The sequence below is a fragment of the Onychomys torridus genome, chromosome 6, assembly GCF_903995425.1.
Source record: "Onychomys torridus chromosome 6, mOncTor1.1, whole genome shotgun sequence".
In the NCBI taxonomy this organism is placed as follows: domain Eukaryota; kingdom Metazoa; phylum Chordata; class Mammalia; order Rodentia; family Cricetidae; genus Onychomys; species Onychomys torridus.
Genome location: NC_050448.1, coordinates 59,050,197 through 59,074,039, shown reverse-complemented (window position 1 = coordinate 59,074,039; position 23,843 = coordinate 59,050,197). Strand labels below are relative to the sequence as shown.

The 23,843-nt window shown below is 36.5% G+C and overlaps 1 protein-coding gene across 1 annotated transcript; it reads right to left on the bottom strand.

Moving 5' to 3' along the window:
* Positions 1 to 879: 879 nt before the first annotated feature.
* Asic5 (acid sensing ion channel subunit family member 5) lies at positions 880 to 22,787 on the bottom strand. The gene is made up of 10 exons (XM_036189371.1): positions 22,722 to 22,787; positions 19,866 to 20,172; positions 14,189 to 14,426; positions 13,737 to 13,862; positions 11,932 to 12,081; positions 10,902 to 11,049; positions 8,688 to 8,744; positions 6,915 to 7,083; positions 2,528 to 2,619; positions 880 to 1,189 (listed from the first exon to the last, which is right to left on the bottom strand). The coding sequence occupies exons 1-10, from the start codon at positions 22,759 to 22,761 to the stop codon at positions 1,029 to 1,031; spliced, it is 1,488 nt and encodes a 495-aa protein (XP_036045264.1). The 5' UTR covers positions 22,762 to 22,787; the 3' UTR covers positions 880 to 1,028.
* Positions 22,788 to 23,843: the final 1,056 nt, after the last annotated feature.

The window sequence follows — 23,843 nt, the reverse complement described above, 5'->3', positions numbered from 1 at the left end:
AACTGTTGAGTTTTTGTCTAGATTAAATAAGTACGTAGAAGTTACTAGAAAGAAACGAGGAAATGCCGTGGAGTCCCTCTATAGTACAGATTCAGCTCCATTTTCACTTACATTTTTTTTTATGAATCCATCTATACAGAAAATAGATTCCTGCCTACCCCAAGTCAGTTATAACAAAGCTATTTAGAAGAAAAAACAAAAATGCTATGGTTTCGCAGAAATGAAAATTCTGAGAAAGTTTATGCATACTGTTTCCTAAATGAACAATTGTCTTGATTATTTGTTGTCCTAGCTTTGTTTTTGATGCTATGATTAAAAACTACCCTCACAAAAAGCAACTAAGGAAGAAAGGATTTATTTGATTTACAATTCCAGATCACAGTCAACTCTTGAGTGGAAGCTGAGGCAGGAACTTTAAAAATTTACATCCAGTGTCAAGGGCAGAAAGGGGATAGATGCATGGGTTCTTGCTTGCCTGCTTGCTGCCTTCAGTAGCTTTCTTCATTCTTTAGCAGTTCAGGGTTCAGCCTAGGGCCTGTACTGTGCTGAGTCAATTAACAAACAAGACAATCCCTCACAGACATGCCCATGGGCCAACCCCAACTACATAATTTTTCAACGAAGACTCTAGTCATAGGACAGGTGATTCTAGGTTGTGGCAGGTTGACATTTAAAATAATCCTCACAACCACATACAGCTCAATAGTTGTGATTACCATATTTAGATATAAAGTACACATTTTTCCATTCATTATTATAAAAAGGTAAATGATGCCTACCATGTAACTGTTACTATTTTTAACTGCTCAGTTTACAATACAGAAATAATTAAACAATACAGAATATATTAAATAATACAAGCAGAGAGCGGTGTACACAGAAATAGGAATCTTCAATGATTTTTATTAGACTTTCCAAACTGTAACATAAAGTCTCATACCAATGAATGAGCCATTATAGTTATATGTATTATGAAAGAAAAAAAAACAATATTTTTATTGTAACAGAACATTAACATTAACATTCTTCTATACTGACTGAAGTGGAGGAGTCCTCTGGATCATTTCAAGTATTTTCAGCAAAAAGAAAATGAATATCCAGTAGAAATTGGTCAATACATATTCAATAATTTCTATAATTGTAATCAGACTAGCTCCACAAAATAGGCCCAGCTGACCACCAACATCGGCTGTAATAAAAATCCATAGAGAAATTGCATGTTTTTCATTAAAAAGTAAACATTAGTATAGTATACATTATTTTAATCCAGTAAGTTGATCATGACTGATTTATGAATGTACATTAATCATATTATTTTAAAATTTAGTATAAATAAAGTAATACAAGCTATTAATTACCTGATAATAATATTCACACAAATCATCTCCAAAAGGAGAAGGTATAAAACTATGTTTCCAAAAATTTAATTTAGACTTTGGAAGATTTGAATGCTAGGTGAAATTTTAACTATGATTTAATGCACACTCATGAAATGCAAAGCAGAACTGGAACTTGGTACCATATGGACTTGCAGGATTATGCTGTGTCTCAAGAAGACAATTTCCATGCAAATTGCACTGATAGCGTCCTAATTATATTTTGTATTAAACATCTATTGTGGCTCGTTTAACCAAAAAATATATTTAAAACACTGCATTTTAAAAAACGTTTTAAATTTACATTGATATATACAACATTTACATTTGAACAATTTGTAAGTATGTAGATCTAAGGCACCTTGTATACTTTTTTTTTTTTTTTGCCTTCATCATTACCATCTCTAAAACCTTTCCACATTCCTCAGAACTCCTTTGAAAAAATAATACCCCAATTCCCTCCATCCACAAGACCCCAGCAATCACACTTTTGTTTCCCCCCTGTAAACATCCCTGCTGTAGTACTACTGCCTTCTAAGTGAGATTACATTATTCAGTCTGTGTAGACTCATCTTTAGGAAACTGATGTTTGTCAGATGTTTTATGGAAGTGTGTTTTCTGCAGGAGTTTTAAAGAATTTGGAGACTTCCTCACAATTTCTCTCTCAGCTAGCTGCTTCATGTAACTATGCTTATGCCTTAATCTAATATTCACTTCTGACTCCTGCGTGGCTTCCTCTAGAGTATAGCTGGATCTAGGAAATCCACGTTATAACAGCAGGAGACAGTGTCTATAAAAGAAATAACTCGGATTGTTTGCTTGGGACCTTTCTTACCCCTTGCTGGGATGAAGCCTTTTGGGGAAGACCAAAGATTTGAACCTCTTGAAATATTGTACAATAGTTACATAGTGATGGGGCAGCCTAACGAAAGAGTAACTGCCAGTGAAACTCTGAGATACACATCAGTGGCTGCTTTGGCAAAATCCTGTGTGATGGAGTCACTTGTGTTTCCTAGGGAGTATGAACACTTAATACCTGGTAGGAGGCAAGGACAATTGATTCTTCTTCCTCCACTGACAACCTAACCCTGAACAGGAAATTAGTCCAGTAGAAAATGAGAGTTGAGCATGGATGGAGTCAACACACTTACCGAGTAACTCAGGTACACTCACTGCCTTTTGCTGTTGTGTTATCTTATAGTTTAAGTCACTGTAGTTTATTTCAATGTTCACAAGATTCTCTCTGAGGATGAAAACAGAATGAACATAACTTACAGCTGTCACCACTACTTTTAGTCCCCATTTTAGATTCAGGAACTATTTAACATTGCACATTCGATCCAGCGTGCATTAGCTCAGTTTTAATTCCTTCAGCATTATCTGAAAGGCACTCTTGCCATGATGATATTTGGGGGGAAAGAAAGAAAGAATGAACCTACCCCATCACTTTCCTGTGCTTCATTCTTGAAAAACTGAAGAAAGACAGTACATGTAATCATCTAACTGTGGCCCATTATATTTACAAACTTCTGGATTATAATTTTAATTCAATTCTTGACTTTTCCAAATTGCCTAAATGATCCTGAAGAAGTAGAGTTGTTTCCTTGTCCAAGGTTAGTAGAGAAGAGCTGAGCTCACAGGTTTTAGTGAGAAATTAAACATGGACCAGAGTAGAAGCTGCCCTTTGGATAAATGCAATTTCCCACTTACTGTTTACATACTTGAGCAATGACTTTATTTTCTTAATATCCTCTGTAACCCTTCACACATGGCCAGGATGGCTCAATACCACCTTAAAACCTCTACACTTGATATTGTTGAGGTCCCCAACTCTCTATTCTGTCTACCAAGACCTCTACTTTGAGTTCCAATCATGCGTTTGATTGATTTTTGATAATTCTACTCACTTGTCTCATAATTTAACACACTCCAACATATTCCAAGCCAAACTCTTGATATTTTCCATTTGGCACCCCTAAGCCATCTAACAACAAATCTTGTTTGTGGAACCATCAGCATCTATATAGAGTCCTGTTGTTTTACACCTTACTCTTCCCGCTATCACCCAAGCCCTTACAGTCTCTCCCTAGGAGTTTTGTAATAGACATCTGGCTGGAAATTATGCTTTCAATTTGAGTTACCTCACCTCAGCAAATACCTGCTGTTCTTCATACAATAACCAATAATTCTTCAACCTGCTGAATCAGGACACTCTGGCTGCACTCCCCTGATACTCACAAGGCACTCTTCAGGAAACATCTACATGGATGTTGGAGACCCAAGGCTGTAGAGTTTTGTTCACTTGTGCTCAAAATCTTTCCTACTGGCAGTCCATAAATCTGAAGACAAGTTTGTTTTTTTTTTTTCACTCTTGCTTCTCTAGATGGATTTTCCTTTGTATTTTCTGTCCCAGAACCATTTTATATAACTTACATACTTATCATTAATTCCCACCACAATGGAAATATGTGCGATTAGGCCTGGCCTGTAAATTTTATCCATTTCATTCAGTAATCCTCATGCCTATCACAGCCTTTGAATCCAAACACTCAGCACATGCTTATTATATAATTTGTTAAAATTGCAACAACTTAAAAATGAAGCCAACAAACAACTGGCTAAATATTAACCTGTCTGTGCTGTTAACTGAAGTTGTAATCAATTACTACATTATTTTCAGATGGCAATAGGAATTTTAATGAAGAATGGACCCTATTAGCAATGTTTCCTGAAACATGGCATTCACTAACATATCTAAGGAACATGGCTGTAAACCACTTTCCTTATTGTTTACAGTTTGGGGAATCAATACTCTCTAATACACTTAATTCAAAATGCACCATTAATATGTGCAGTTAATTTCCATTAGTCTAATGCTAGGTAACAGGAAAATGTAAGATATTTAGACCGATCATCAGTAGAAATTGTAATATTTACAAGTGATAAAACAGTTATTAAAATGGAAGAAGTTGTAATGCTGTCATGGGAATTAAGACATTTTGGTGACATTCTTGACTTCCTGTTCTCCATTGTGCTCTTAATTTTGCGTGCATGCTGATAATATTGTTTATCTTTCCAAGTGATCATTTATGAAGACTATCCATCTGTGTTTTTCACGAGATGATAAATTCCTCTTCCATAACAATATCGTGATGTTTATGCTGCTTTTCTCTGTCAGCTAACTCATACATCCACATGAGTCTCTGAAGGTTAAACTCAAGATAATAATGAAATGGTTCTATTAAGTCCAAGAACACTTGATTATCTTAGGAAAAACATTATTATAATAAATAATAAAATACAATCTGAATTTTAATAACAGCAAAGAAATAAAAGAAAACTAATTATGTGTCTATATTACTAACCTCTGTGGGGCTTGAGCATTAGAATGACATTAGAAGGAGTGATCTGGTTTTGCACAAAACAAACCATTTTGTGCAACTTTTATTTTAAAAAATCTAATAAAATAATTTAAAACACCCACTTGAATAACCAATAAAATTTGATCAAATTCTGCCACAAATGAACATGGACTCCCTGCTACATTGTGATCTGCTTCAGTTAAGCTAAACCTGACCCATTTTCACCTAGCTAGCTACACCTGGCTAGCTACATCTAGCTAGCTACATCTAGCTACCTACATCTAGGATTCTGGCAACCCCTGTGACTGGACACTTTTGCTGTGCTACTTGCTTTATTATCCTGGTCAGAGCTTCCAGTAGTTGAAACCACACAAGCTCACTACCTATTAATTAAGAGAGGATTATCAGTAATAATTAGTGAGGTAGGAAAAGAAATCAATAATGCATTTGTGTGTGGATCATATTTCTGATTCACCAGTTAATCTCCAGTACTATACCTACAGACCTTACAAATAAAGTAATTCTGAACTCAGGAGACAGCAGAAAGTGCTCTTCTACATCAGACTTAAAGATAATGGCATGACACCACACTCAATACAGCTCGCCATATTAAAAATGAACAACACAGATGTCTGTATTGGAGGCAGCATATTTAAAAAAGATACGATTTTTGTGTCTGTCTTTTTATCTACTGTGTGTTAGAATTCATAACCCAAAAGGCCTGTCATGTTAAAAATGCTTTTTTTAAAAAATTTCTGATTTGTAGAGATTATTGTCTATGCATTTACACAAGGAATTTCCTTTGTTAAAACAAACTGTAGGATAAACTGAATAAAAACATATTTTCAATTGGTTACCTCCATACAGACCTATGCTTTGGGGACACTGACATTGCTTCCTGGTACTCTGCTGAAGGTAACTGGGGCCTACCTGATTGGTCTTTCCATGTGCTCTCTATGCTACCATTTACCAGTTACATTCAAAGATACCCAGCTAACACCTACACGCATGGAGAGGGAGCATGTTAAACAATCCACTATGCTGGGAAATGGTTCATCCTTAGAAAGGGGCAGGGCTTATTTTCTTATTCTCAATAATTCTGAAGGCTTTTTCCCCAATGGAGTCAAGAATCTATAGGAATATATGATTCCTGGTAGAACAATAGGGACAGAAATAGGATACTGGCAATTTGTCTGTTTTCATTTGTGTGTGTGTGTGTGTGTGTGTGTGTGTGTGTGTGTGTATGAACTATTGGGATGAAGATAGGAAAGCACAGACACAATGCCAATCAACACTCTTCAATGACAAGTTTCAGCAGGTTTACCTTGTAACAATTACAAATGAAATGGTTGGAGGTTCTTCTGCACTTGAAGTCCTTGTTGAGGGCAACAAGCTAGTATTTGTATCTTTGTTACCATACACTAGTCCCAGATCCCTTCTGCTCACTATTCTTTTCTGATTGAGTTGCATTATAGATAAGCATTGGCTTTTCATGTGCTTGGTCTATGCTAGTCCTGTAAGTTTGCTACTAAAATATGGCAAAAAAGTATTTCAAATGGAGATCTGTTTTGTTTTCTTCCTCAAAAAAACACTAAAATTTCATTTATAGCCTTTTATGTGTAATTTGCAAGAATTAACATAGTATGGCAGAGAGGAAACTAATTGGGCACTCAGGAGTGGAAGTGGAATCCCACATAATTGAGACTTGGTGGGCAGAGACCAAGTCTTTTCATGTCATTGACTGCCTTGATAGGCAGTTATTCAAAATCCAATGGACTTTGGTTCACTCTTATAAAATGAAGATAATTTTTTCACCTAGTTTATATAGTTATTAGGAGTCTCAAAGCACAAAGTATACAGGTAAAGGCTTGTCATGTTTTAAGCACTAACTAATATTAGATATAATTTGTATTTTCTCCAGTTAGGGCAATGAAGGAATGATCATGAGCAAATAATTTCAGTCAGCATCATATGACTATGTTAAAAGCTAAAATAAGGAGCTAACAGAGTTGACCGACCGTATCTGACTCTAAATTCTCATTGTTGTCATTATTAGCTGAACGACCTCCAAACTGCCTTCCTCTACTGACTACCATGTCATTTCCTGAAACTTCAGGTGTTCAGTAAAGGAAAATTAATGTTAATCATGAATAATTTATAAGACTAACCAGATTACCTGAGATACTCTTGGCTTTGATTTAATTTCTTGGCAAGAAATTTTAATGCTCTTTGACTTGGGAAAGTAGAGTAAGAAACGGTAGCTGGGTATTCTGTTTCTTCACATGACACAGGGCAGCTGGAGTTGTGTGTTCCCATCGTGCACAGTCCCTTAAGCTCAATGTGGTCTGAAATGAAATCGAGAACAGTGCCCTTAGACAAGATTCCACAATGGGAAGACAGGGCAATCTCAAAATCATCATTTCTGTCCCAGTGTTGAAAAAGAAGTAGTTAACTATGCTTATTACTTTAGTAAATCATGTTTATATTTTACTGTTAGTACAACCAACAGGACAGAATACAAGACAGTTGTAATCCACTGAGTCACTGGAGTCAGACCTTCATTAGGAAAGAAATTCCAGGGTGTTCCTGGACTATTTCCATATAAGATCAACTGTTTGGGCAGAACAGGATCGAGAGTGGAGTGTGCCATGCCACTGTGAGAGGAAACTGCAGAGAGAATTCTGAAGGTCAATGGCTTAAACTACACTTACCTTTAGAATTATCCTAAATTGGTATGAAATACTCTGTTGACAGAAGGTTCCTTATTTCCATGATTCTCCTAGCTTCTCAGGCACTACTGAGGTTCTCTGTCTACCAGGTTGTCACTTTTCACCTTCACTTGCACACTTTACTACACATTCCTATACCCAGATACACACAATCCAAGACACCCATATATTCTCATACAGATACTTTAATTGATGTTCTCTGACACACTTATACACTCATATACACTAATACCCTACACAATACACTCATCCCCACACTCACATTCACATATTCTTACATACTCATATGCTCATACATACTGTACTCTCATACTCATGTGCACAGCTTTATGATCCTGTTATCCCATAGCAGTCCCCAGACTGCTGTATGTATGATTTATTTCTCCAGGCTCTCCCTCTGGCTTTCATCAGTAGCACGAAAACAAAAGTTTAACATTCTAGTTCTTATTTTTTTTTTTCAATATGGCATTATGGCATTTGCATAAATGGTGTATGGAACCGGCAATTATGAGTTAAAATAAATCCTTTGTCCCCCAGGTTGTTCTGATAGGTTGCTATATCCCACACTCACACAAAAAAGAACAAGCATATATAATATATTACATTTTAAGAGGGAAACCAATGATTTAAAAACATAACTCTCAATTTATGGGTCAAATTATACAAGAATGTAATTATAATATTAATAATTTGGGGTCAATGCCAAAGTTTAGGCAAAATAAATCTGTTTAGGTTGTCAATACATAAGACATGTGTGGTTATGGTTCTATTTACACAAAAATGTTATATGTGACACATTTTTAATTAAATGAAACAATCATTCTTTAAAATGTAAATGATTTCCAAACTAACAAGGTGCTCCTGAGTTTTACATGATTCTTTTTCTAATTTGGAATATTTGATCTCGTTGTAAAAATGTTTCAGTAATGAAGTAAAGTCAAGGGCATTTTGATAATACAGAGAACAGAGGTTATAAATGTCATAACGATTTGAAAATAACCCCTGGGCTATTGTTGGCACTCTGTTGTCCTTGCCTTTAACCTAGTCAGAGGGAATTTCTTTGACTGTGTAATGTAGTGAGTGTTAACTCATTTTTAAAATTCTTTATATATCTTCTTTTCTTTTCCATATCTGGGATATCCACAGTGTTATTTCATGTCTTGTAACTAAATAATTTTAATATCAGCCTTGAAAGTAAAAGAAAAAATCAAGCCACTTACCAAGGATGGGAGATACACAGTTGTAGTGTTTTAGTAGATCACACTCAACACCGTTTCCTTAAAAACAGGAAGGGTAACATATAAAGAGTTTTCTTGAAATAAAATTCTCCCATTAGAAAAGACGATGAAGCTTTGGAATGTGCACCTATCTGGAAAGGTAATTTGGGAGATTGATCCCGGACATTGCTATTTGAGTTCACTGGAGTCTTTGTTTTTAAGGATGCAGTTGTTTGAATTCAGGACCTCAAAGCTTTTAAGCACACCTCCAGCACCGAGACACCTCCAGCATTGAGAGCTACATGTGGGCTCTAAATATGATAAAGGCACATTACTTTTCTATATCTTCTTCTCTAACCATCCTCCATACGGACATTTATTCTTAGGATAATAAACATGCAGACATGTAAGTATCTAGAGAGAGGAGCTGCTGAGAAGAACACTTTTTTCATTCCTTTCACTTGTCCCTCAAGTCAAGTCTTTATGTTTTTAAATACCTGTAAATTTTAATTTTACAATTGCTTCCACAATTTTCTTCTTGTTTTAGTATGTTCATAATCTTATCATGTAGGAATTATCATTTTCCAGATAAAGAGCCAATTCTCAGAAAGTGGCTTGTCCTAGACCATGCAGTTAGAAAGGTCTTCGAATAATTTATCTTGTATCCTGTTCTCTCTTTATATTAACATATTATTGTTTGTTATTAATATATAAAGTTATATATGTATATCTTTTCACACATTGGCAAACTGCCTTTAGGGAAACATTTCTCAGTCTATGCATTGCAACCTTTTTGGCAAACCTCTATCTCCAGAAATATTTACAATAAAATTCATAAAAGTTGCAAAGTTACAGTTATGAGGTAGCAATAAAAATCATTTTAAGGTTGGGGTCATCACAACATGAGGAGCTAAATTAAAGGGTCACAGCATTAGGAAGGTTGAAAACCACAGCTTTAGAGCTTGGATTAGGCCATGTAAGTGTCAATGTTTGTTATCTACCTGCAATAGATGTTGAGACAAAGAAGAAAAATCAATTTACAGTTTATTCCCTGAGCTGATTTTTAAAAACCCTGGCCTTTAAACGTAACTGGAAATTTGTTTATTGGTATAACACAAGTGGTCTCTGAGGTAAGCCACGATGTTTACTCAATAATCTTCAAAATCTAAAGGAGGGTGTGCTATGAGAACTGTGGACAGTTTTCAGATTGCTTGTGAGGCCATAGGGGAGGACTGTGTCCCAAATTCAAAAAGTTTAAAAGAAGAGGAGGGAAAAGGGGGAAGAGGAGGAGGAGGAAAAGAAAAAGAGGGGGGGTAGGGAAAGAAAGAAAAAGAGAGAAAGGAAGAGAGGAAGTAGGAATAATGTGTTAGTACAGACTTTATTTTTTCCTTACCATTTATTGAAATAACAACATTTGTGAGTCTTTATTGAGATAAAAAGATAGAAGTAGATAGAAAGACAGAAGGGGAAACACACATACACATACTCACGGAAGGAGGGAGAGAGGGAGGGAAGTACAAAGAGAAGAGAAAAGAAGAGAAGAGAAGAGAGACAGAGACAGAGAGAGAAAGAAAATGAGGGGTAAGGAAAGGCAACAGAATAAATATAAATTGTTCATCATTCCTATAGATCTTATCTACGTTTTATATTACCTGTTGCATCCTCATAAGGACCCTGCTCTGGTGGACACAATTCTTCCCATTTTATAGTAAGCACAGAGAGGTGTGACATCAGCTAGATGGTGATAGTCTGAAATCAGACCCAAGTTTTAGCCTGCTTAATGATTACCTGAGGGATCCCTGGTCCTGGAAATACCTGAAACTGTGTGCAAAGAAGCCTGGAAGTTTCCTTCACAGTCACAAGGCAAGGAATTTCCCAACAGTGAAATCTTTAGAGTCTGTAGTGCTATACGTATACATGATCCAGTTTTTTATTTCAAGTTACAAAACTCTTGACCATCATTCAATCTAAGGTACTTAAGAACATCTGATTTTAACCCTCTAAGAAAGAATTGAGGACCTAGATTGACAACATCATTTTCTTTCCCAGAAAACTCTGTGATGCTTCCATGCTTGCAAATGGACCGACTGAGATAAAGATTTGGCAAGTGGCCCATTTTCCAGCATAGACTTTCATGAGAATGGAATACTATTTAAGGACACACTAACTTCCCATGCTTCCAATTAGGCAGTGTGGGGAGAAGTTGTCAGTCTTTACCTGGAAGCAGAAAGGGCAAGCATTCACACTGCCGCTGGATGTGCTGGGCTTTGCACTCCTTCAGACAACTGTAGGTGCTGTAGGTGGTGAAGTCCTTCAACTTGATGTTAGGATTGCACTCTCCCCATGGGTATTCCTGGTGGACTGTCTAAAGAAAACAGATGCCAGAGTTAGGACACAGACTTCTGCCATTTTCCATTAAAGGATGCTGTACGCTTTCACTTATCTCAAAGTTTTTAATTTTTTTCAATACACTAAATTTATCCATTTGCCCACAATTCTATCTTGAAAGTCCCTGAAGGCCATTATAATAGCAGCCTTTAAATCTTTAACCTAAATATTAATGAAAACATCAAATAGACTAACCGTTCTAAAAATTAATTCACATGAGAAACAAAAACATTTATGCAACATACTATATCACCATATTACTCAGGTTACTCACAAACCATCAACCAATGTGAAAAAAATTAATCCTTTATTGAGCAGCTGTTACTTAACATGCAACAAGTACTTTGCTTTCTCTTTGTTACTTCGCTTTTAAACGTCATAACTCTGGAAAAGAAAAGCTGTCCACTGGCCAAGAGTATTGGGAATGGATGCAAATTCAGAAAGTTAATTAAGGAAGTTCCTGAGTTAAAGGCAGTCTTGTGGAAGCCTGCCACACTGGCTTGTCTCCATGGTTGATGCTCTCCAACTTTTTTTTTTTTTGCATTTTTTGCAGATGGCTTCACAGAGGAAACATTCAATTCTGAAGCCTACTTTGTGGTCCTGTTCTTAATGATATCTGAAGTTGCCTTGGATTTAATAGGCTTCCCCACGCTCACTTGTGTTATACATGGGAATCTACTGCCTTTTACTACAGGGGAGCCTCCAGATAAAGGAAAAGCGTCTGAAACCAAATGTTGGCCTTTTCAGCCAAGCTTAAAAACATAGGGGGTAAGGGTCTCTTATGAAAATGGTTATTTGTGTGTTTAATGCATCCATTACCAGCTAATTCCCTCTCTCTCTGCATCTCCCACATTCTTACCTTCAGCTGGCGCATGGTCACCCGGGCGTGCATCCCCACAGGAGAAGACAAACCTAGACCATCAAATTGTGGCTCCTTCTTGGGTGAGTGAATAACAAAGATGATCCCAGCATCAGCAAAACCAGGCATGGGATTATCAGTAAATTCCTCCTGAAGGGAACACATATACACACACACACACACACGGATAATAGTTCTACAGGAGTTCAAGGTTTGCTTTTATCAATGCATGGTGTATTTGACTTCCTAAAGTCAGTTATACCAGATTAGGTTTCAGTCTATTGTTGTGTGAGAGGTGTGGAAATTTGGTATCTAAAACATGCTTTTCCAGGCTGAATCCCAGGCAGTTAGTAGCTCCTGAATAAATCCCCAAGCACAGTGGTGTCAGCTGACCTGTCACTTCCTGTCAATCTCTTCTAGGAGCCTTTCAGAAGTTTCTACTTGGCTCTTCTTTTTTCCACTGCAGGTGTCTTTGTAATTAAACCTTGTTTAAAATTCAAATGTCTTCTTCAATAATTGTGAAATTTCACACGATTTCTTTAACAGTTTTTTAAAATCTATAAATCTATGTCAGGTAAAGATACTAACATGTAAATTGCAAGTGATGCTGTAGTTTCAGACTATAAGGAAAAGGTTGAATGTGTGCATATAAAGATTCTTCGGTGAATCAGTTCACTATTATGTAATTATCCTTGGGGAGCAAGCTTTAAATTCCTGTAACTCAGAGGCCCATTTGTCCTGGACTTGTTAAAACCTTCTAAAAAACATTGACTAGGTTGGTTTAGAGAAATATCTAGGTGCCATTTGCTTACAGAACATTACATTACATTTGTTGGTTTTAATTGTATCATACAAATATTTGGGATTTTCTAACTATTAAAAAATTCATAATTAATGTTTAAACTAATCCTAATGCTATTATCTAAATAGTTTTAAATTGGTCAAATATTTTCTGAGTACAGGGTTGTGTTTGGGCATAAGTACAATTTTATTTTGAGTGAGACACAGGAGGAAGTTATGAAGATGATATTAACAGAAGTTCTTTAAAAGCAATCATGTTTGTGGAGGAGTAAGTCATTTGCTGTGATTCGGTGAGGTGAACATCTTTCTCTGCCATTCATTGTTTGTCTTTCAATACTTACTCTACCAGCATGGCAGAGTACTAATCTATACACCCTTGGCAGCAGAGGGCAGGTATGGAAGCTATTCATTTGTGCAGCACCTTTGAAGTCACAGCAATGCAATTCTTAGATGTTGATACATCTGAGTCTTAGGTTCAGTTACAACTTCCTAGGCCAGTTACAAATAGCAACCACAAACAAAAGCAAACCAATGAACAACGAGGCTTAGTTTAAGTACACTTACGATTCTTACACAGTGGGGTCTTCTCTTCCTGTCAGAGGAGAATTCTATGACTAATCAATGTATACATAGAGTTCCTCTCAAAATGCATTTCCATATTCAGATGAAAATCCTACTACAATTGCATTTTTAATGATAGTGTCGTTAGCTATACACATGGCATGACAGAACTTTCCATTTTTTTTTATTCTACTGCATAAATGATCCTTGGGTAATAGAAAGTACTAGAACAGTAAACATTGTCTATTTTATGCCTGAAGGATCTGATTTCTGAAACTCCAACACAACAGTAATCCATAATTCATTGGGCATTAGAATAAATTGGCAAAGGGTGAAATATACTCAACTAGTGGAATTTATTTGGCAGAGAAAAATATTTTTACTAAAAAGTCCTGTGCACTTGTTGATTTTCAACCCAGACTAGAATGAAGTGAAATGGATACCTGGTGGACATTGAAGAGCAGCTTTAAGCCTCTTCCAGACAAACTCACTTTATTCTTGCTTTGGATATTCTCACCATGGTTAAAAGTAAAGCAATTTCCATATTCAGTAAAAACGTGTTTGAAATCCTCAAATATAAAAATAAACCAAATAGAACACAATAAGTGGAGAACTTTTCCATGCTCCAAAGCTCCAATCACTCTATTTTCTATACTTGCAAATGTTTATATGAGGAGGCTTATATTAGAAAGATTTGATAGTTCAGCAATTTATGCATGTTTATGATCAACAGTTTTCACTTGTATAATGGACAAAGCAGAAATTAGTAGAGCTGATGAAATGTACTTGTTTCAAAAGGTTGATTTCTCAAGGGAACAATTTTATTTGAGCATAAAACAGAACGAAACCATAGTCTACTGTCTTGATTCGATTTGGAGAAATTTTCAACCATTACCTTTGGACCACATGGTTTTCCAAAAAAGTCACAGTGCAACAAAGTGTCATGATTGAGAAAAAAACCATTATTCTTGACAAATTCTGTAATGCTGAAGTTTTGGTGCCTTGTAACAAAATCTAAGGTCTCTGGAGATTCCGTGTGGTTGCCACTGATTTCCTGAAGGCGAAGGACTTTGGAAACTACATCCCACAAGAAGACAATGATGCCAAATTTTGATACAGCCTCTGTTTGGAATCTATTAGCAGGAATGAAGGCATTAGTTAGAATGATAAAACTTTTAATTTTCTAGAAGACAGAAAAAAGGCAAAGCTACATTCATAAAGGATTATATTTGTTAAGCAAAATCCGTTATGCATCATGTTTAGATTTTTATTCACATGCCTTACATTCTTTCACAATACAGTTAGTGATTTCATGTTTTGATCCTAAAATCCCTTCAGTGAGCTGTTTTCCTCCTTTCTCCTTGTCCGACAGCACAGAATGGACTGGCTGGTCTGTTCTGGATAGGGTTTCATGTTACCCAGTACGTGGTTTGCATGTCATTCTAGAATTTTCTTATGTTCTAGAACTTGTCATTCCTTTCTTTGTGAAACTATTAAATTTGCTTTAACTGATCTACAAAGGTAGAAGTTAGATATTTATTAGAGGGATAAGATGAAAATATACTCTGTAGTATTTATGCAAATTGAGCATGCCTGGGTTACTTTGTTGAACACAACAGTCTCCAACTCTATCCTCAATACAAACAAGAAGCTTTCAATTGTAACGCAGAATATGAGGATTTTTGTGCACCTTTGCCACAGCTTTGCTATCCATTCATCAACTCATGACCTCTTGCATTGTTTCTGTTCTTGAGCACTGAATGGTGCCGTAACTATTGTTGTCGTGTACATGCTTGTTTTGCATATTGACTTTCTTTTCTTTGGATAAATGGCCAATAGTAGGCTTTCTGGATAATGAGAAGTTCTATATGTAGTTTATTAAGGAAACAAAGTCCTACTTTCCACGTGGCTGTCATAACTGAACTCCTACCGATCGCTGGTAAAGGTTACTCTTCCCCCACACCCTCAAAAACAATTATTATTGGCTGTCTTTTCAGAAATAGCCACTCTCACATGAGGGGTGTTAATAGCTTGTGGTGGTCCTGACCTAGATTTTATTTTCAATTTTCCTTTTGAAATGGGGGGGGGTATTATTTAATTAGTAGTTTCTGTTGAGCTACTTTCAAACCAAATTTTCAGAAAGTTATAGTGAACATGATTAGTGTTTTTAGTATATTTCCCCATTTTTAATATTTACAGATATTATCCTTGTGATAATAATCTTGTTATATTATTTATTTATTTAAAATTTTTGAGAACTTCATATATCAGCTCTATATCTATATCACTCCCATGCCTTCCTCTACCCCTCAAACTCTTCCTGTGCCTACCTCCAAAAGTTATAATATCTTCTTTAATTATTATTGATGTGTGTGTGTAAGTGCATGTAATTTTCTCTATGTGTTTTGTCTTTAAAGTTTTCTTCCTAGTACAAGCTCATATTCAATTTTTTCCCAATGAATATAAAACAGATTCAAAACAAGCAAGCAAAAACTCCAAGTTAGTAATATGTGATGCTCCCTAACATATCAAAGATTGCATTTGTTTTAATGATTAGTATCTAATATACTCTAATGTCTTACTCCACTGTCTCTGGTCCATTCATGGCCAGCCTTACATCTCGATCCTGCAAACATCCTACTTTGAGACTCTGAGACAATTTTCTCACTCCGAGATAGTCCTGGCATTCTTCTAATTTTATTATATTTCAACACCTCCCTTCTCTTAGTCAAAAGCATTTCTGGAAACTATTTTCCCAAAGTTAGTAACTAATAGGTTTTGGTGAGAGGCACAGTTTTCATCCTGAATTAATGGTCACTCTACAACTTTGATACACCATAGATGCCCTGAGGCAACGCCTCTCATGGATTCTTTTCAAAATGACTATACAGTGAAATTAAAGAATTGGCCCTCCTATGGGTGATACAAATATAGGGAATAAAATTATTAAGAAAGCCTTCAGCTTAAAATGTTCTCATAAAATCTATTGTTACGTTAATGAAGTTTGAGCCAATACTGGTAATATCATCACATTAAATGATATAAATAAAGCCTAGTAATATTAGAAACAAAGAAATGAAGTTTTTATAAGATACACAGAACCAAAATGTCTTCCGCTGAGTTTATTTTTAACTTGGACACACACTTAAAAAAACATTCTTTAAGAAAAGTTGTTGATTGCTGAGAATAGTGGACAAAGGTAGCGTTCTTGTCTCCCATGCATGGGACTGGATTCAGAAGCTGAAACTGCAAGACGAGGTTTGCTCTGTGCTTCCACAATGTTTGCCTTAATGTTTTATGAAATATATCCTGGCAAGAATCATATTTATATGGATGTACATATTCATATATGCCATCTATTGAACCTAACATATAATGAATATATGATAAAGTATAACAAAATATATTGACTTCTTTAAACAATCTAATACCTGGAAAACTGCTAAATATATTTTTACACACACCAGTGGCTCAAAACTCTTCCTAAAATCATATGCCTGAAATTAAAAAGTTTCACTTGATGCCTGAATTAATGCCAGGTTCTGCCTTTCAATGAGTTCCGCCAATATATCTTTATAGATAATGTTAAAGAGAAGAAATCTGGAGAAGAATGACTTTTGGCTTCCCCACTGAGCAGATTGTAACATCTTATTGGTATTCTCATTAACTGACAGAATCTAACACATTTCATTAAAAATCTTTTAGTCTGCATGCACACACATACACACATGCATGCATACACATGCACACACATACATATATACACATGCATACATACACATGCACACACATACATATATACACATGCATACATATACACGCACACAAATGTACACATACACACACATTTACAAAGATTTGGTGAAAATAAATTATCCCAATGATTGTAAAGAGGAAGAGACAGAAGAATGTGGGTGGTGTGTTTTGGAACACTGGTGAAATACATGAACTCATACCCATAAGCCACTGTCTCTAGTTTTAGTAGAAAAAAAAGAAATGTAGAGTTTTGGCAAAATGTAATGGAAATATGTGGTGTATTCTATAATAATGATATTTAGCAGGAATTGGATACAGAGCTATTTATAATTTATTAGATTAGTTCCAAATAAAAAGGTCATAAATAATAGCTCATTTCCCAGAATCTATTGTACAACTTAATTTTTATGACTCTGTGCCAAATGTCCTTTATGAGATTAGCTCTTCTTGTCTGCACATTGCTTTCTGTAAAGGATCTTTTCAAGATTGAAATTAATGGATATTTTTAAGAAGCTACAAGTGAAGCAGATTGGTAACTCCAACACGCATCTATTAAGTTCAATATACAAAGACTATATTGATTGTGACATTGAGTATACTGAACACTATGCACTAAGAGGCTAATAGAGATGAAGTTATTGATTAATTTGCATTACTGTTTAAATGTAAATGCAATGTTACTATTAAATCCCACAACTGAGAAGAATGTATGTCCTTTTCCAAAAATATAAGAATATTATTATATGATTTTTTTCTTAAACTTTTGTTCTTTCTTTTCATCTTCAGCATTTTTAAACACACATTATTTTCTGCTTCAAAACACAGCTGTTAGAGGGAAGAATTGTGTCAGTAAGGCCAGGATAGGGTAAACCCATGTTTGAGCTGTAATCTTCACACACACGGGCCCCCAGGGAATTATTGAAAAATTTTGATCCCTTCTTAGGTATCATGAAGCCTTTAGCAACATTTTTAGCTACCAATCTCCTACTGATGAGATAGTTTACCACAGAAGAATGTTGTAGCGTGACCTCTGACTCCTTTCTTCCAGCAGATACATAGTATTCCCAGCTACCATGCCACACTCATCGAAAATTTAACCTTGGCCACATGGACCTGGGTAGTGATACTATGTTGTCAACCTGAATCTCCTAGGATACATTGCAACCCCTGGCTGAGAAGTGAGGAGCAGGAGCTTTTGTTTTCTTGCCTAAATCCACCAAGAGGCCAACTTTTGTCATGCTGAGACAGAAAAGAATGGGAAAGGAGGTACCTTGTCTAAGCTGTCCAGAACTTCAGTATCAGTTCTGACATTCAGTAAGTAAATACTCCTGAAGGATCATGTCTCCTTAGGCTATACTTCCTTCAGACTGAACACTTTAACAGTTCAGTTTCTGAAAAAGTTTTTTCCCACTAGTTACAGTCGATTCTCTGGCAACAGTGACTGTGGATCTCCTCACATGGTTCTTCCAGTGTTACAGAATCTTTCAGTCCAGTGTACCTGCAAGCAAGACTTGCCTTTGTCACAATGCATGCCATTTCAGTAATGGGAGGCAATAAATACTGAGGATCTTTTCTCTTATGAAAGGGTTGACTTATCTTTGCCTTCTGAAACCTAAGTGCCCAAGTTGAAGCTTTGAAATGTTAGTGGCCACACAAACCCCTTATAACATGTACAATGTGCCCAGTACTTGTTCTCAAATTGCATCAGAAACAAGAGGCAACATTACTAGAACTGATGTCACAGAAAATACATAAAATGGTTGAATAAATTACATATCTATCTATAGCTATCTATCTATTCTTTCCCCCCTATACACACCACACACACACACAGACACACACACACTGAGAGAGAGAGAGAGAGAGAGAGAGAGAGAGAGAGAGAGAGAGACTCAGAGACAGAGAGAGAGAGAGACAGAGAGAGAGAGACAGAGAGAGACAGAGAGAGAGAGAGAGAGAGAGAGAGAGAGAGAGAGAGAGAGAGAGAATGAAGGGATCTATGCATGGTTAATTCATTAATAACCCATGAAAAAAGAGTTATTAATAAAGTCAAAGTCTTACAAAGGTACTTTTAAGACTCTAGTGAAATTCCTAGATAAGCTCTTTCAAGCATCTACTACGGACAGTCCCAAGGCTTTGTGTGTGAAGGCCTCACAGGAGGAAGCTGACCTAAGTGCTGACCTGGTTCAGTGACTGCAACCTTCTGCAGTGGACTACAGTCTGGAGCTTGAAAGTAGCCACAGAGAACACAGCCGAGTGTATGATCTCCAGAGCTCAGGGCCCTAGGCAACTGACCAGGAGGCATACCTTTGGCTCTCTGGCTAACCCCACCTTTACTAAGATAGATATCCCTGTCATATTATCAACCACACCTCATATCTCCAGGTACTGTGCATTAGTTCTCTTGCTAGTTTTTCCTCATCTCCTCCTTGGAACCCCCAGTTATCTCCAAAACACTCCACATAGAATGTTTGGGTATTTATCTGTATTGTGTTACTAATTACCCAATTACATAAAGATTCCCCTTTCTCATTAGCATACTTAAGCTCAGGGAACCACATTATTTTACATCTACTTAACCATAGAGTTTGATATTTACCCAGCATGTTAATGCACAAGGGAAGGGGGGGGTATGAATGGATGAATGAAGAAATTAGCAAGTTTCTGTCTTTTCTTATCTTTGTTCTTCAAGTTCAATTAAAAATGCCAATGCTTTTACCTATGTCAAATACTGTATCAGAACACCTTATGTTCATTATCCAAATCAATCCATACTAAAATTAATTAAAAATCATGACTAAAGCAATGATTCTTACCTATTCAAGTTACAGAACGTCACAGCTGGGAACTCGATCTTCTCCACATACTGAACCTCTATAGATGTTGTGGTTGGCCACGTGAAATAATTGACCAAGCGACTGTAGATTTGCCATACCAAGAGGGAGACAGAGCCCAGCACCACAGACAGCCAGATCACCTTTCGAACCCTGCTCCGGTTCTGGGCAATGTTATAAATACCATGAAAGGAAGTAGAGATGGCAAACTCATGATCAAACTTCTTCCGTTCAGCTGGAGATGGCAGTGGTCTCTTTGAGAGGTAATGCTTTATCTTTCCCAAGAGTCCTAGTGCTCACAAAATAGACAAAATCAAGTCAATGAGTTAGAAAGACTTAAAGCTATTCATCAAAACTACAATTCACAAATGACTAAGCAGGTTACTTCATTACATGCAATTCATAAAGGCCCCAGAATCATTTGCATTGGATGATTTATTTAGGAATCAGTAAAAGTGCCGACTAGGTAAACCTACTGATAATCTGCTAATATCATCTGGAATCAGCTCTGGTTAGGGAAGAGATATTGATGACAGGCACAAATTGGTGTGTTGTTAAGGCCAACTTCCAATGAGTTGTTTCTGACAGCTCATAACTTTTAAAAATAGTCATAGTTTTTAATTACTCTTTCTCCCTGAAGAATCACAAAGTTCCTTGGCATGGGTTAGGCTTATTCTCTGGAGAGTCATAAGTGAAGCTATAAGCAATCAGTTCCTCAGACAATCTTTGCCACAGTGTTGTAACTTATTTTTTGTGTTGTGACTTCCATGCATTGGATGCTTTGTACACAACTGCTTTATCCCTCAGTTGGCTAACCAGAATGTTTACAGTTCAGTGGTATGATCAGCTTCCTACCTATTTAGAAAATGAACTTGTCCTTTTGAGATTCCCACAATAATGATTATTGATATTAGTTGGTAGAGATCAGTGAGAGTTTCATTAAAACATATTTGATAATATATTAAATAGCCATCCAAAATTTTCCTTGAGTTAATATCAATTTGACCTGGTAATAGAAGATGTAAAGCCTCTCTGACAAGTTAAGAGGATGAGGTTCATTTGCAACTGGAGGATCCAACTTCTGGTCTAGGTCTCCTCTCTTGTAATCTAGGCAACTTCAGGCAAGTTTCTCAGTCTCCTCTGCTTCTTCTGTTAACAGACAGCAATGACATCTGCCTGATGACTTTTCAGAGAGATAGCACAATGCCTTTCATGGTATATTACATAGACCATGTGGCACACTCAATATTATTATGTGTTTTTATGTTTTATTTTCTAATAGTGATGCAGAAAATGGTTAAATATTCAGTTTTAAGAAATGTTTTCAAGTTGTCATTTAAGAAACGAGTCCTCTAACAAGGGTGATGGCTAGCTGGCTGGCTCTTAGGGGGTAAGTAGGCTTGCCGCACAAGTATGATGACCTGAGTCATATCTTTGGAACCCACATAAAGGTGAAAGGAGAAAACTAGCTATCCATTTGTCTTCTGATCTCCATATATGTGCAGTGGCATCCAGGCACCCATCCCATTATCCTACACACACACACACACACACACACACACACACACACACACACATACACACACACACACACACACACACACACATACACACACACTACTAATAAAAATAACAACACAAATATAAAAAAAATGAGATCTTAAAAGTCTACTAAATTCTCAAATAAAGTTAGTTAAAATTTGAAATCTTTGCTCCAATTTAATAGATACCATGTTTGTGAACTATGCAGTTCCTCCAAAAAGCTCCAATCTTTACTTATCATTAAGTTAGTTATTAATACCTCGCTAGTCTCTAATCAGTAAGTTAATTTTTTTTTTCAGTTTGGAATTACATTTTCTAAAGTTTTCCATTTCATGCACAGTACATGGACACTTAGAAATATTGTTATAATGTTAAAGCTATTACAAACTTTGTAGTCATGTTTGTATCAATACCATTTGCTATAATTGCACCATAATCTATAACAGCATCACATGATTTTTTTTTTTAAATATCAGGTTAACCAGCACATATAAAAACATCTGGCAAAGTTACAGACAAAATCAGAAGGCTGAAAATATCTTATTGATAGTATTAATTATCAAAATAATTTTAATTGTGATCAGTTTTTATTACTTAAACGTTGCTTAGAGGCATTTATGAAGACTTTACCAGAACTTAAATACCACCTCAGCAGCTGGGCAATTTCCACCTTTCTACTGAAGGGATCTGGCTGTTAGTGAGAAGTACCCAGTGGGAAGTACCTGGGCAGGCTGCTGGCTGCAAATGGTACTCCAAATAATGCAGTTCAGGTTTACCTTCAGACACCAGATCTTTCTGTGAAGATAAACTCATCGACGGCTGTGTGAACCTCACTGAGGCATTTTCTGCTATTTGTTAGAAATGTAGATGTTCTTTTGATGACTATTTCAGGTGAAATGTGAAGCTGTGGGGTGACACATATCTGCCTAGAAGCCCAGAGCCTGCAGTGTGGGTCCTCACAGAGGTCTGTTCCACCCAGTGCATCTTTGCAAAGGTTGGGGACCTAACATTGAAGCTTGATCATCAACAGAAGTAGTTTAGGAAGACTGGACAAGCACACAGTGACAAGAAACAAATGACAAAAAATGATTCTTACATACAGTAATATTTCCACATTATTTTTGAATCATCATAACTTATTCCTTCACTACCAAAACCATATTATTCATTTTAAAACTCATATTTGTTATTGTGAAGTAATACCAAAAGTCCAGTATTCCAAAGGATCAACCATAAACCTCCTTCAGCTTACCACTAGTCTTTAGGGACAGAGGATGGAGTTGGAGGATTTCCTACCTTTCTCAGCATGTGTCCTTGATTTCTCAGTATGTTCCATTGTTTTTTGCTCTCAGTGATCCCAAGCTCTCGGGGTGCACCCAATTTTTATCAACAACAATATTCATTTTGGGCCCTTTATATAAAATACAGCAGTTAAGGTTGTAAAATGTGGGAGCAATTTAAATATTTGTGTTGCTATGTTAAGCCTCATAAAGCACTTAATCTGTAAATCAAAAACCATTGACAGAACCAGCTATGGGCATTTATAAACTGGCAAGAGGCCACTGTAGATTGGAAACCAGAAAACATCACTGAACCCATTTTCTACGGAAGAAAAACTGTGACCTCACAAGGGCCACTGATCACACTGGTGGATGCTCAGGTAGCAGTCTTTTCATATTTCACTTCCACCTTCAGCTTTACAAATCAAGTTGAGGTGTGTGTGTGTGTGTGTGTGTGTGTGTGTGTGTGTGCGCGCGCGCGCGCGCGCGCAGAAGTATCTTTGTTTTGAAGTTCCTTTCATAAGAGATAAAGCAAAATGACCAGTGGATATAGGAAAACAATAAAATTACAAAAGATACTAACTAAAGAAGAAATGCTAGTATAAATTTGCCAAGTCACAAAGGCCAGCTTTTCCATATTAACACTTTTGAGAACTTACCTTTTACTTTTATTAGTAAACGTCAATATGAATTCGCATGTACAAATGCTGCCATCTGTTGACCAAATCCAGTAACTACAGTATCTCTGCTAGAGCCTGTTGGCATCGTAACGGTGCTATTTCACAAGCATCTATTCACTTCAACGTAATTACACTGGACATCTACTTGGAAACTCCAGTAGCATAAGTCGAAACTGGGCTTATATGGAGGTAAGATAAGAACCCTCGGGTGATGGAAGGGCAGGGACTTGGGTGACTTTCTCCATTCAGTTCCATGAGGAACCGGGTGAGTCTTGTGAGATGAATTTCTCAGCGAAAAAAATCTCTTCTTCTGGGTTAAACTGCAGACTGGGATGCAGTCGCCGATTTCAGGTCCTCCTGACATTAAGAAGCCATTCACGCTTCCCTTGTCTTCGGACCTAATTACTCCTACGATCTTTCTGCAAGATATGCAGAGCTATCTGGAGTATAAGTACCTA